Below are 12,870 nucleotides of genomic sequence, written 5' to 3' on the forward strand. Positions count from 1 at the left end.
TTATATTTTAATTTATTGTTAAATATTTCCCAATAACATTTTAATCTGGTTCAGGCTAGACTAGAGAGCATGCATTGCTGGTCCCTTCTTTTGACACCTCTGGTTTGGATGACTCTACTGTCCCTTCTAGCCCTAAATCTATGGAATTATCACAGGCTTTTCTTTGGACCCCTAGTGCCATTCTGACCCAGCAAGCACTTAAATGTTTGATGACAGAGTTGCCAACATTCTTTTTACTGCCCTTCTTGGTCCCACTTCAGTTTATCAGGATCCTTGCTAAAATGCAGCGCTCAAAATTGAGCACAGCCTTATAGGGACAGTTTAACCAAGACTGTGTGAGTGGGCCTATCACTTCTATTCTTTTGATATTATAACTTCTATTAATATAATCTGAGATCAAAGACCTTTTTTTTTTTTAGCAGCTAGGGCCATAGGCATATATTAATATTTTTTATTTTTTCCTTCTAGGTTTTGCAAACCGTTTTTCCAAACCAAAAGGACCAAGAAATCCGCCTCCTACATGGAACATTTAATCTGACTTCCAACTTGCATTCATAAGAATGCAAATTGGAATTCAGTGTAAAAGAGCACTGTGGTCAAACCCCAAACTTCAGAATGCTGCCAGATGAAATAAAGTGCTCTATAATCACCAATGAAGTGATATACTAATAACACAAAAAGCTTGAAAACAAAAGAGATGCACAAATATATACTTCATTTTGGGATTTTCATCTTATTTACATCTAGTTAGAAGTAACTAGTTTAAGAGTTGTATTTAGAGTTTTGAGAATGGATTTTCTTATTCAGTTCTGAAATGAAATTATTCTTGTATATAATGTGATAATAAGGTTTGCAAAAGTTGAATGTTATATATTATTTCTATATAATGCTGGCTCTTTGTCAATCTGTGTCACTTGGGGAACTTGTCTTAGCATTAGGTTTTTTTGTCTATAAAATGCAAAATAATTATATTAGTCTTGTACATCTACTTCACAAGGTTGTTGTGGGGCACAAAAAATCCATATAAAAGTCCTTTGAAACAGTGTCACTCAAATATAAACTGACATTATTATTAGGAACTTATTGTTCTAGTTTCCATTTAGAATTAACCCAATAATTACTTTTTTTTATACTCCCGAAACAAGACAAAACAGTAATACCTAACACCTACAGAGCATCCCCTGTGTACCTGGCCCTGTGCTAAGTTTTACAATTATTATCTCATTTGTTCCTCACAATAACTCTGTGAGGTAAATGCCATTATTATCCTCACAAGATAAGGGAACTGAGGCAAACAGAGAAGTGAATTGTTCACTTGGGTCACACTGCCAGTATGGGTCTAAAGGCTAATCTGAAATTAGGTCTTCCTGACTCTAGGCCTAAGTGCTGCTCTATGTGCTATACTGCCTAGCTGCCTCTCTCTTCTTCACACACACATTACCGAACATCAATGTAGAACCCAATAGGGAAAAACTGAACACCAAATTAATAAAATGTTCCTTGTCTTTTGAACAAAATACAGTTTTTAAAAGAGGGGACTAAATGTAGGGAAAATACTATATCCAAATAATCTACCCCCTTCTTTTTTTGTATGTTTTACTGCACATATTATGCTGGCATATGTTTATGTGGTCATATCATGTTATCCTGCAATATATGCCTATGGGCACTATTAATTCTCCTGACTAATCAATATCTCAAAATATAGTAAAAATGTAATGAAATTTTAGAGAGATTTTTAAATAATTATGGTGTTTGGACTAACTTACTAATAACTCCATGTTCAAATCAGGGACAGCTAGCATTTTCAGATTTAAAATCCTGTAAAAAGGAGAAAAATCAGATTCTTTCCAGTTAACAGAGAGATCATAAATGAATGAACACTTTCTATCCCCAAGTCTCCTCACCTCCATGTAATCTCAGAAAAACAAAGAGAAAAGGTTGGTTAGAACAGGAAGGAACTCCTTCACAAGTACCCAGATCATGAACAATGTTTCTCTCTACTTTAAGTAGGAAAATACATGGCTAGTATTTGTGGCCATCTTCAGAGACAGATATAGAACTCCTTTTCCCAAGTACTACCCTATCTCTCTAAAGAAATACTACCATAATACATGATACCGAATGTTGATCATACCTCAGGGTTGCCACCGCTAGTTTTTTTTTATTTTTTTACGTGATAATGTTTTTATTATTGCTATTTTATTTTTAAATGCTTTATTACCTTCTGATTTACATCATTCATTTCCACCAGATTTTGAGTAACAAATTTTCTCCGCCACCCCAAAATAGCAGTCCCACAGGATATCCCCTCCTCCAATCTGCTCTCTCCCATATTTTCTCCCACACCCCTTTCAACTTTTCCAGTGGATGGATCTCTGTGCCCCAGTGCCTGTATATCTTATTTCCCAATTACATGTAAAATGGTATTAATAATAGTATATATATTTGAATATTTTATTTTAAAACTTTGAATTCCAGATTCATTCCCTTCCTCCCTTGTCACCCACCCTTACTGGGAAGATAAGCAGTTCGGTATAGGTTATACATGTGTGGCTAATACAAAACAATTAACATAGTAGATATATTGTAAAAGACTGACTATATTTCCCTCCCTCCCATCCCACCTCCCACTTGTTCTATTCTCTACTTTGATCCTGTCCCTTTTCAAAAGTGGGTGCTTCCAACTTCCCTCTCCCCCCCCCAGCCTGCCCTCCTTTCCATCATCCCCTCTCTCTCCTGGAGGGTGAGATAGCCTATTTAGTGTGTATTTCATTCCCTCCTCAAGCCAAATTCAAAGGGAATAAGGTTGACCCATTCCCTTTTGTCTTCCTATTCTTCCCCTCCATTGTAACCATTTCCCTTGCCTCTTCTACATGATAGTTACCCCATTCTGTCTCTCCCCATCTCCTCCTCTCATTATATTCCTCTCTCCTCTTTATTTCCTTTTAAGTATCATTCCTTCCTGTTAAATTGGTCCTGTGCCCTCTATGTATACCTGTAAACATATATACACACATCCAAATTTGTATTCATATGCCCATATACCCTCATATATATATATTTCTATTCCTTTCAACTACTGAGAAAAGTTTCATCAATTACAATTATTGTTTTTCCATGTAGGAATGTTAATAGTTCAACTTTGATAAGTTCCTTATGATTCCTTTTCCCTGTTTACCTTCTCATGCTTCTTGTATCTGAATGTCAAATTTTCTATTCAACTCTGGTTTTTTCAGCAAGAATGCTCGAAAGTCCTCTATTCCACTGAATGACCATATTTTCCCCTGAAACATGATACTCAGTTTCGCTGGGTAGGTGACTCTTGGTTTTAATCCCAGCTCCTTTGCCCTCCAGAATATCATATTCCAAGCCCTTCAATCCCTGAGTGTAGAAGCTGCCAGATCCTGGGTTATCCTGATTGTGTTTCCACCACATTCAAATTGTTTCTTCTTGGCTGCTGCTAATATTCTCTCTTTAATCTGGGAATTCCAGAACCTGGCTATAATATTCCTAGGAGTTTTCTTTTTGGGATCTTTTTCAGGAGGTGATTGGTGGATTCTTTCAACCTCTATTTTGCCCTCTGGTTCTAAAACATCAGGGCAGTTTTCTTTGAGAACTTCCTGGGGGATGATTTCTAGGTTCTTACTTTGATCATGGCTTTCAGGCAGTCCAATAATTTTTAAGTTATCTCTCCTGGATCTATTTTCCAGGTCAGTGGTTTTTCCCATGAGATATTTCACATTGCCTTCTATTCTTTCATTTGTTTGGATCTGTTTAACAACATCTTGATTTCTCATAAAGTCATTAGCTTCCATTTGCTCCAATCTAATTCTGAAGCAATGACACTCCTCATTGAGCTTTTGAGATTCTTTTTCCATCTGGCAAATTCAGCTTTTTAAGGCATTCTTCTCCTCATTACCTTTTTGAGCCTCTTTTGCCATTTGAGTTAGTCTGTTTTTTAAGGTGTTATCTTCCTCAGTCAGGCTGTTGACTCTCATTTCATAATTTTCTTGCATCGTTCTCATTTCTCTTCCAAATTTTTCCTTCACTTCTCTTATCTGCTTCTTAAGGTCCTCTATGGCCTGTAACCAGCTCGTATTTTCCTTTGAAGCTTTTGCTACTGCTAGTTTTACTCTTATCTTTAGAAGTTCAGGACTGCCAGAATTGACAACAGCTTGTCCCCCAGGGAAAATAATCCTTATAATTTCTGGGGGCTGAGATTATAGAAAATATGGAAGTAAATGTAGAAATCTTGAAGTAAATGACTGATACCAAATAAATTCTTATTTATCTAGTAATGAAATTATTTCGACACATCTATAATCAGAAGGTGTTGTCCTTCAATTTAGCAAACATTAATCCTATGCAGGGTACTGGTGATTCTTTTAAGTCAGTGAAATAACCCTATTCATTCTGGAAAATTTTTCCTCCATTCCTTCTCCAAATATCCTCAAATCATACTCTCTTCTTCCATTTCTTAGAACACTTTGTCTGGAACTCTCTAATCTACCTATCTTGAATTATGCTTTTCTGTGCAGATCTTATTCTGCCTCAAGTAGACTGTCAGTTCCTGTTTTTTTTTTATCTTTGTATGTTTTGTTTTTTCACAACTAGTAGACATTTAATAAATGGACTACTTCTTTATTACTTTCTTAATTTAAGAAGTCTTCCAATTTGCTCCATTGACAGCAAAGATATGATATTCTTTCTACCTTTACAGTTTCATCTCACATAATTTGTGCTCCAGCCAAAATGTGTTAATCCTCTGTTCCATAAACCTCTCATCTTTTCCCAGTTATGGGCCTTTGTTCAAGGAATGAAGGTCTTTGCTTATAGACATTCTCCCCATACTTCATGCCCCAATACCACCTCCAGTCAGGAATTAATTTTCCCTTCTTGAAAGGTTCCTAGCACCTTGGCTATGTAGTTATTATATCCCATTTATTTGTGAGGATATTTTATTATTACTACTATTATATTTCCACCTCCTTGAGGGCAGAGATTATGTCTTATTTTGTTTTGTATCTTCTTCAACCTAGCACAGTACCTTATGTTAAATTTGTTGATTCAAAACTACAGTTTAGTAAAGTTAATCTGGCAGTGGGGTGAAGAATGGAGGTAAAGATAGCAGCTAGGAAGCTATAAAATAATCCAGGTAAAAGGTTAACGAGGCCCTGGATTAAAATGCTGTTAGGGAAAATGGAAACATTTACCAAGTATTTCTATAGTCTGTCCAAATTCATTTAAAATTATTTTATTAACAAAAATTTGATTTAGGTGCTGAGGTAGTGTGGAACAAATGGACTTATTAGCAGTGAGATCTGGATTTAAGTCCCAGACGTGTATTGCATGAACACAGGCAAATCATAATCTCTGTGAACCTCAGTTTCTTCATCTGTAAAATGAAGATAACATGCATGAAAAGCAGCATGGCCTAAGTGAATAGAAGGAAGGGCCACCAATCAGTCAGGAAAACCTAGGTTCAATTATTCTCGATTAAAACATATAATGCAAGACATTAATTAGCCTTTAAGTGTCTGATGTAATTTTCTAAGACTCAATTGTAGAAAAATTAGTATAGGTATTAGGAGTTCCCTTGCCCAAAGCTTTATAAATCACTGAAATCTCAGGTCTTCATTGAAACCCTCCCCAGTGTTCCCCCACCCCACTTCCATAACTCCCTCACACCTCACAAGGTTGTTGTGAGCAAAGACTTTTATAAAGTTTAAAGTGACATATATAAACTTATACACAGCTTTCAGAAACATATCTATTGTTTAAACGGGGTCATATCATGACAGTATTTTTTCACGGAGCCTAACAAAACATTTAGAAGTATACTTAATACTCAAGTGGATCCGTCACCTCATTGATGTGAATCTTCCTTAGATACAAGATGAATAAATGGTTACTGAAATCAAATGCCCAGTAGACTTTTCTGCACATTCAAGTTTAAGTAACTTTTCTGAAAGTTCTTTGGAGTAAAGTTTTTATCAGTGAGGTAAGGAAGTAGTGCTCTGGGAGCTACACATGGGTAGACATCATTTAAAATTCAGGATCTCTGGTTTCCTGGCATAGGTAACTTCCTTCACGAGATAAATTTTGCTGACTTCACTGAGAGAAAAAGAGATAAAGTGACTTGTCCATGGTCACACAGCAATAAGCGTCCAAGACAAAAGTTGAACTTAAGTCTTCCTAACTCTGTAAGTGCTCTGTTCATTTGAACACATTTCTCCAGTTGACTGACCTCCACTATAATAGGTACTCTTCCTTAATATGCATTCTTTTTTTTTTGGCTCCTTCTCTTCGGTTTATAAATATGCTTATGTCTCCTCTTCTCACAAAACTTGATCCTACCATCTCTGCTATCACCTTAATATCTTTTCTGCCCTTCCAGCTAAATTCCTTGAGAAAGCCCTCTACACTTGCTGCCTCTACTTTTCCTTTTATTAATTTCTAAATGTACTATTAAACACCTCTGTAATCTTGTTTCTAACCTCATCATTTAACTGAAATGGCTCTCTCCAGAGTTACCAACTACCAAGTCTAATAGCATTTTCTCAGTTCTCATCTTTTTTTTAACATCTCTGCTGCTTTTTAACTGTGTCCCAACATTTTTAGTCTCAGGACCCCTTTATACTCTTTAAAAATTGAGGATCCCCTCCTAAAAAAAAGCTTGTTTATCTGGGTTACATTGATATTTGCCTTATTAGAATTTTAAAAATCTTAATATTATTATGAAAATGGTTTTGACTTCACAGACTCCTTTGAAAGAATCTGGGATCACCCTTTCTACTGGATACTTTACTCTCTCTAGGTTTTTAGGACATAACTTTTTACTAGTTCTCCTGTCTGATGGTCCTTGTCAGTCTCATTTGCTGGATCTTCCTCCAGGTCAGGCACCAAACAAGGGAATGAAACAAGCATTTAAGTGTACTGTGTGTACGTGTACTTTCTCTCATTTGATTCTCACAACACTCCTGGGAGTAGGTGCTATTATTATCCCCATTTTACAATTGGAGAAAGTGGGGCAAACAGAGCTTAAGTGACTTACCCAGAGTCACACAGCTAGTTATGTGTCTGAGGCTAGCTTTGAACTACCTTCCTGACTCCAGGCCCCAAACTGTATCTACTAAGTCACTCTGTTGCCTCAAGGGTGTGTCCTTCTTCTTCTTCCCTTCTCACCCTAGGCTTACCTCATTTGATCTCCTCAGTTTCCATGGATTCAATTACTATCTCTATTCGGATATTTCACAGACTTATTTACCAAACCCTAACTTCTCTCAACCAAGTCACCTACTGGACAATTAAATCAGAATGTCCCACACACATCTGAAACACTTCCAAAATAGAACATCATTTCCTTCCCCTTTCCTCCAATCCCTCCCTCCTTCCAAACTTCCCAAGTAACACTGAGTCCCATCATTCTCCCAGTCATCCAGGCCCTTCCTCCTTGCCTCCTCATCCTCAGTCTTACAATCTGCTGCCAAGACCAGTACTAATATCTAACCTCACAGGAGCTCTCCTGTCCGTCACTTCTCTCTGCTCCCTGGAGCAGGGCCTCATCACTTCATTCCTGGACTTCCCTAACAATCTTTTCCTACCTTAGTCTTTCCTCCCCTGGGGTGCCAAAGTAATTTTCCTAAAGCTGGTCTCACCGTGTCAACAACTCTCCTTCCCTTCAACGAACCCCTGGGGCTCCTTCGGTCATTTAAAGCCTTTCCAGGGTTCCTACAAGTCCCTCTCCAAGCTCACAGCAGCCCCGCCCCTAGCCCCGGCTGTCTCCCATTCCTGGAAGGCTCCCCTCCTCCCAGCCACCTCTTGGCTGCCCCTTCCCCCTCCTCTCCCGACACTGCCGGCCCTCTACATAGTACCCGGGGGATCCCGAACATCTAGGTGCGGTCCCGAGTTGGGGTGGCTTGCATGTCAGCTACGTCTTTCGTTAAACTGTAAGCTTCTTAAAGATAGGGACTCTCTTTTGCTATTCCTGAAGCTTAGTGGAGTGAGTAGCAGGCGTGTAATAAATGCTGGTCGAATGCCTCTACTAATAGCCTTATTTCTAACGGACAAAATACTCCCTATTTATTGATCCTCCAATGGACAATCTCCGTCAGGGCAGATCTCGACGTGGCCCGTTCACTTTCCAGGGAGACCCCACCCCCCCACGCCAGCTCGTAAGTTGATGGTTCACCCGGCATTTTGGGGGCATGGCGGAGGGGCGTGCAACTTTCCAAGATAAAACAGTAGTTCGGGGTTTTTTGGGGGGAGGGGGAATTCACGACTGTTACAGATTGAACCCCACCGTAAGAGAACGCTCCAAACGGGACGCTGCGCATGACATCTCTGCGAACGGTTGGGGGAGGGGGGAATCTGTTAAATGGCCGGACAAGTGACCCTGCCCACGTCTGCGGCCCGCCGGAAGGATCTTCGGTTACCTGACTGCCACTGCTGTTTGGAGCGGAGCCGCCGGCACCGCAAAGCCGAGGCCACCTCCTTGCGGGTCCCAGGCCGGCGCCAGCAGCCCGACGGAAGGCGGGGCGAGGGAGGGGCGCCCCTGCGGAAGTTACTTTGGCGCCTCTTTCGCCTCGGCTTCCTCCCCAGTCTTTCTCCCTCCCAGGAACGTAAAATTCAATTAAGAGGCACGACGCGGCAGAAAGGCGCGGGTAGGAGGCGGTGTCGAGGGAGCGGGGACGCGGGACTGCGGGCGGGAGGACGGCCGTTAAGGCAGTTGGCCGCTACCCTTCGACTACCAGCGGATGTGAAACGCGAGCAGGAAAGACGCGTGACTCGACGCACGCTTCCCTTTCGTCCTCTACACGCTGCGCAGTTCAGGGGGCGGGGGGGAGGGACGGGGGGCGGGAGGCCTAGCCCGCAAAACTACCACTCCCAGGAGGCAACGCGCAGTTCCGAAGCTTTTACAATGGAAACTTGTCTCGGGCACCCTATGGAGACAGAAAGGGAACTGCGGCTTCCGTCCTGCACAGTCCGTATCGAAGTAAAGGGAGGAGGAGGCGAGTGCGAGAGGAACTTCAAAGCCCAGCGGGCCCTGCGCGAACGACGCCTGCGCGGTGAGAGGACGGGGGGGCGGTCGGGCCATTTAAATGTGTGTGTGGGTGAAATGGCTGCGCAGGTCGGAGCGGTGCGCGTAGTGCGGGCGGTGGCGGCGCCCGAGGAGCCGGACAAAGGGGGGAAGGAGAAGCCCCGGGCCGGGGCCTCGCCCCGAGGGACTAAGCGGCAGCGCCGGGCGAGCAGCGGAGGGCCCCGGGAGAAGCGGGGGCGGCCGAGCCAGGACCCCCCTCCCGCTCCCCCTTACCGGCGGCGTCGCAGCCGCCAACAGCCGGGGCCGCCACCGCCGCCTCCTGCTGCAGCCTCTACGGTCCCGGGCCCCTCCGAGCCTCTGCTGCTGCCTCCGCCCCCGCCGCCGCCTTCGCTGGCCCCCGCGGGGCCCCCTCTGGCCGCCCCGCTGGCGGCCTCGGCGCTCTTCACCTTCTCGCCGCTGACGGTGAGCGCGGTCGGGCCCAAGCACAAGGGCCACAAGGAGCGCGAGAGGCACCGGCATCACCACCACCACGGCGGTGACCCCGGCTCGTCGGGCGTCGCCGGCCCCAAGCACAAGGGCAAGCGGGAGAACGGCGATCAGAGCGGCGGGCTGTCTCCGGCCAAAGCTCCCAAGAGAGGTGAGTTGGGGCGGCCCCTCCCCCTGCCCCGGAGTGGGCTCTGGTCCTCGGCACCCTAGGCCCCGCCGCCCGCCCCCCGCCCCCGGGAGCTTCAGAGGGCCCCGGCCTAGGCCCAGGCCCAGGGGCCGAGCCGCTGTCCAGCCGGGAAAGCCCTCAGCCCGAGGCTTGGATGGGGCCCCCTGAACTCCCAGCTCCACGGGCCCCTCCCCGAGGCCAGATGGGCTCCCCCAAGGCAGGACTCGTCAGGGGTCCCCCCCCCCCCGCTCCTGCTTGGCCCTCGCGCGCTGAGCTTCGTCTGGGCCTCCGGGCCCAGGACAGCGCTTTGTTCTGTCTTCCCGGAGTGCCCCCCAAACGCCCAGGGCAGGGACTCGCGCGGGCTTCCTGGTAGGGCCTCTGGGCAGCCTTGGGAAGGAGTTCTCTGAAACTTAGGCGGGCTCCAAAGTTGACCAAGTTTGTTCCTCCAGACCCACTCCTGGTGAGGTTAGCAGTGCACACCCCCTACTAAGGTCTTTGGGGGTCCTACCCCTTGCGGAGGCCAGGAAAGCCCCGCTCAAAACGCCTTCCTGTCTTAGACCTCCCGTTTGGTTAGTCTGTTATTAATTGCTATGATGGGTAGGAAAATGTAGGCTAAAGAGTTGTTTAAAATAATTCGTTGTAAATGCACGTCTCAATGGGAGAACACATATGTTTTCTCCTAATCGACTGGCCTATTATATAGCTGACGATTAAGAACCATTTCATTGCATTTCTTCCATGGAGTTGAAAGTAATAATTTTTATAATATCCTTGTTACACTTTTTTCCACTCAGTGGAAAAAAATAGCTTACTTCTGATCAGATATGTTGTTTCTGAGCATAATTATCATAGAATGAAGTAGCTACAATTTTTTTTTTTTGAGAATATACTGGTTTCGGAAGATAGATTTTTTTTTTCTTGCAAGTTGGTTTCTGTTTCTTTCGTGTGTACGGAAAGACATTAGAGTATAGCAGGCACAGAAATCAAACCTCACATCTTTTTGGTCACTGCTGTAAGCCTTTCCCCAAAACTTAACCAGCATTGAATGCCTTACCTTGCTGATACTCTGTAGTTTTGACTATTGGAGCATTGACAATTTGGTCCCTTTGTAGTCTCTGTAATTTGTTTCAGGTGGGAAAGGGATGTCCTCAAGGTCATGAGATAACTTCTTAAATTTGCCAGAGTGCCAGGCTTAAATACTTAGGGAATGAATCTTTCAGACCAGGTTTCTGGAATTCTCATTCTTTTCCACATAAGAAATTTCTTTCATCTTCTGGCGTATTTCTTTTGTTTTGTCTCCAGATGTTATTTGCCACCTGGCTCTGTACTTCTTTTTAAATATCTCTTTTTATGCATTTCTGTTTTAGTAATATCCAAATCCTAGCAACAGTGACTAATTGGTGACGATGGTAAGAGGTTACTTTCTGTCATTGTCTTTCCTGATATTCTTAGGGCAGTAGCTGGAGTCCAAAATACTTTCAAGTCCAGCCTAATATATTTCTTTGCTGGATCCAGTTGCTCTTTGTTTACAAATTTTTGAGAATTTATAATTTATTAACTGGCAAGTGAAGTGGGTTAAAATCTGGACTTCAAGTGAGTTTTTAATATTTGCTGTTCATCAGGGCCATACCTTACCCCAAACCATGGGGTCAAACCTTGATAGTATTGTCTTAACTACTTGGCAAATGATCATTGTAGATTTTATATGTAATGAAGAGATGCTAAACTTTTTGGAAGTGGTAATTAAACAAACATGAAAGACTAGATTACATGGAAATCTTTTGTATTTAAACTTTTTTATTGAATTGGATTGGCTTGATAACCCAACCTTTCAGAAATAGTCCACTAAGTAACAGTAATTTATAGAAACTAATGTTTCTCTCCCACTCTTGAGACTTCAGCCTTCCCCTCCCACAATTTCTACAATCTGTAGGTAGTAGAACTATCTCTTCCTTCTTGCTAGTTAGATTAATTGGTGGAATTTTTTTTTCTTTTGACTTGAACTGAATTTTTAAAAGAGAAAACATAAAAAGACCCTTTTTCCCCCTCTCTGATGTCTATGACAGGATTTTGCTTCTGCATTCCCTGGTGAGTCAGACTTCCTTTCTTACATTCTTCCATCTTTGACCAATTGCCCAGACTATGCAGAGATATCTCAGAGCCAGATAAAGTAATGGAAAGCTCTTCTGATCTGCATAAGTTTCTAGAAGACTTAAAACATGTAATGGTGGGTTTGAAGGGGATGCCAGAATTGTTATCTAGAGGACTAGCCTCAGGACCAGGATGACCTGGGGTCAAATACTGCATCTCAAGCATATTGCAGACTGTGTGACCCTGGGAAGTCACCTCTTGAAGACTGTTGCAGAGAAGGTCCTGACCTGCATCAAAAGTAGTTTTCCTCATCTGGGAGTTGCTATGCAGATGCCATCACAGCTACAGTCTTACTCCCTCTCTATATGAGGATGGTACTGAAAACTGAATTAAATAATCCCCCCCAACCACCAGAACTGCTGGGTGATCTTTTCAGCCTTTTTTCTCTTTTGCCTTTCCTTCCCAAGGGGCTAATGGTACAGTAGGGAAGAAGGAGGTGACCTAACTTCAGGAACCCCAAAATCTGCACCCTGGGGAATCTTGAGTTGACTGTGGTACCATCAGTGGGCTCAGTTCTTCTCATGTTCAAGGAGTGAATTAATGTTTTCTGTAGAGAGACTACTCTAGTCACTTAACATCCCATAAGGATTACCCTTCCAGGTTTTGCGTTCTAGGATTCTCTTTCATTGAATTAAATGGTGCCATGAGGAAGTAGATTTGATATTTACAAGCGTGTTGTCTTATCAGTCAACCTACTGCATACTAGGCATTGTGCTGACTGCCAGGAATACAAATACAAAGACTGAAAACAGTCCTTACTTGGAAATTACATTCTAATAGGGAGACAACAAGAACATTCATACACATGTACATATATTCATATTATATGTTATACACATACATTTTAATATACACACATACACAAACAGTACTATAGAAAGGAGGGCCCTAGCAGTTGGGATCAGGAAAGGCTTCATGCAGAAGATGGTGTCTGAGCTGCATCATAATGGAAGAGGAGTGGGGACTTTGTGTGTATAAGGTGGAGTTAAGAAGTGAGTGCATTTAATGAATGGGGGAGAGCTAG

General features: G+C 42.9%; 2 protein-coding genes and 1 long non-coding RNA gene across 5 annotated transcripts in view; 2 read left to right on the forward strand and 1 right to left on the reverse strand.

The window, feature by feature from the left end:
• Positions 1-1,956, forward strand: part of PTPN22 (protein tyrosine phosphatase non-receptor type 22) — a 74,792-nt gene extending 72,836 nt beyond the window's left edge. The window contains exon 21 of the mRNA XM_069090320.1: positions 469-1,956. Coding sequence (XP_068946421.1) covers positions 469-533 — 65 coding nt within the window. The 3' untranslated portion in view covers positions 534-1,956. The remainder of the gene's footprint in view (positions 1-468) is intronic.
• The window catches only part of LOC138162845 (uncharacterized), an 86,264-nt gene extending 77,687 nt beyond the window's left edge, over positions 1-8,577 (reverse strand). For all 3 annotated transcript variants that reach the window (XR_011168731.1, XR_011168730.1, XR_011168729.1), the window contains exon 1: positions 8,439-8,577. This is a non-coding gene — a long non-coding RNA (uncharacterized lncRNA). The remainder of the gene's footprint in view (positions 1-8,438) is intronic.
• Positions 6,089-12,870, forward strand: part of RSBN1 (round spermatid basic protein 1) — a 68,314-nt gene continuing 61,532 nt past the window's right edge. The window contains exon 1 of the mRNA XM_069090319.1: positions 6,089-9,680. Within this exon, the coding sequence (XP_068946420.1) occupies positions 8,381-9,680 (1,300 nt within the window). The 5' untranslated portion in view covers positions 6,089-8,380. The remainder of the gene's footprint in view (positions 9,681-12,870) is intronic.

The sequence above is a fragment of the Petaurus breviceps genome, unplaced genomic scaffold (genome assembly GCF_028583685.1).
Source record: "Petaurus breviceps papuanus isolate PSGF00001 unplaced genomic scaffold, PetGlider_PUasm1.0 186, whole genome shotgun sequence".
Classification (NCBI taxonomy): Eukaryota; Metazoa; Chordata; class Mammalia; order Diprotodontia; family Petauridae; genus Petaurus; species Petaurus breviceps.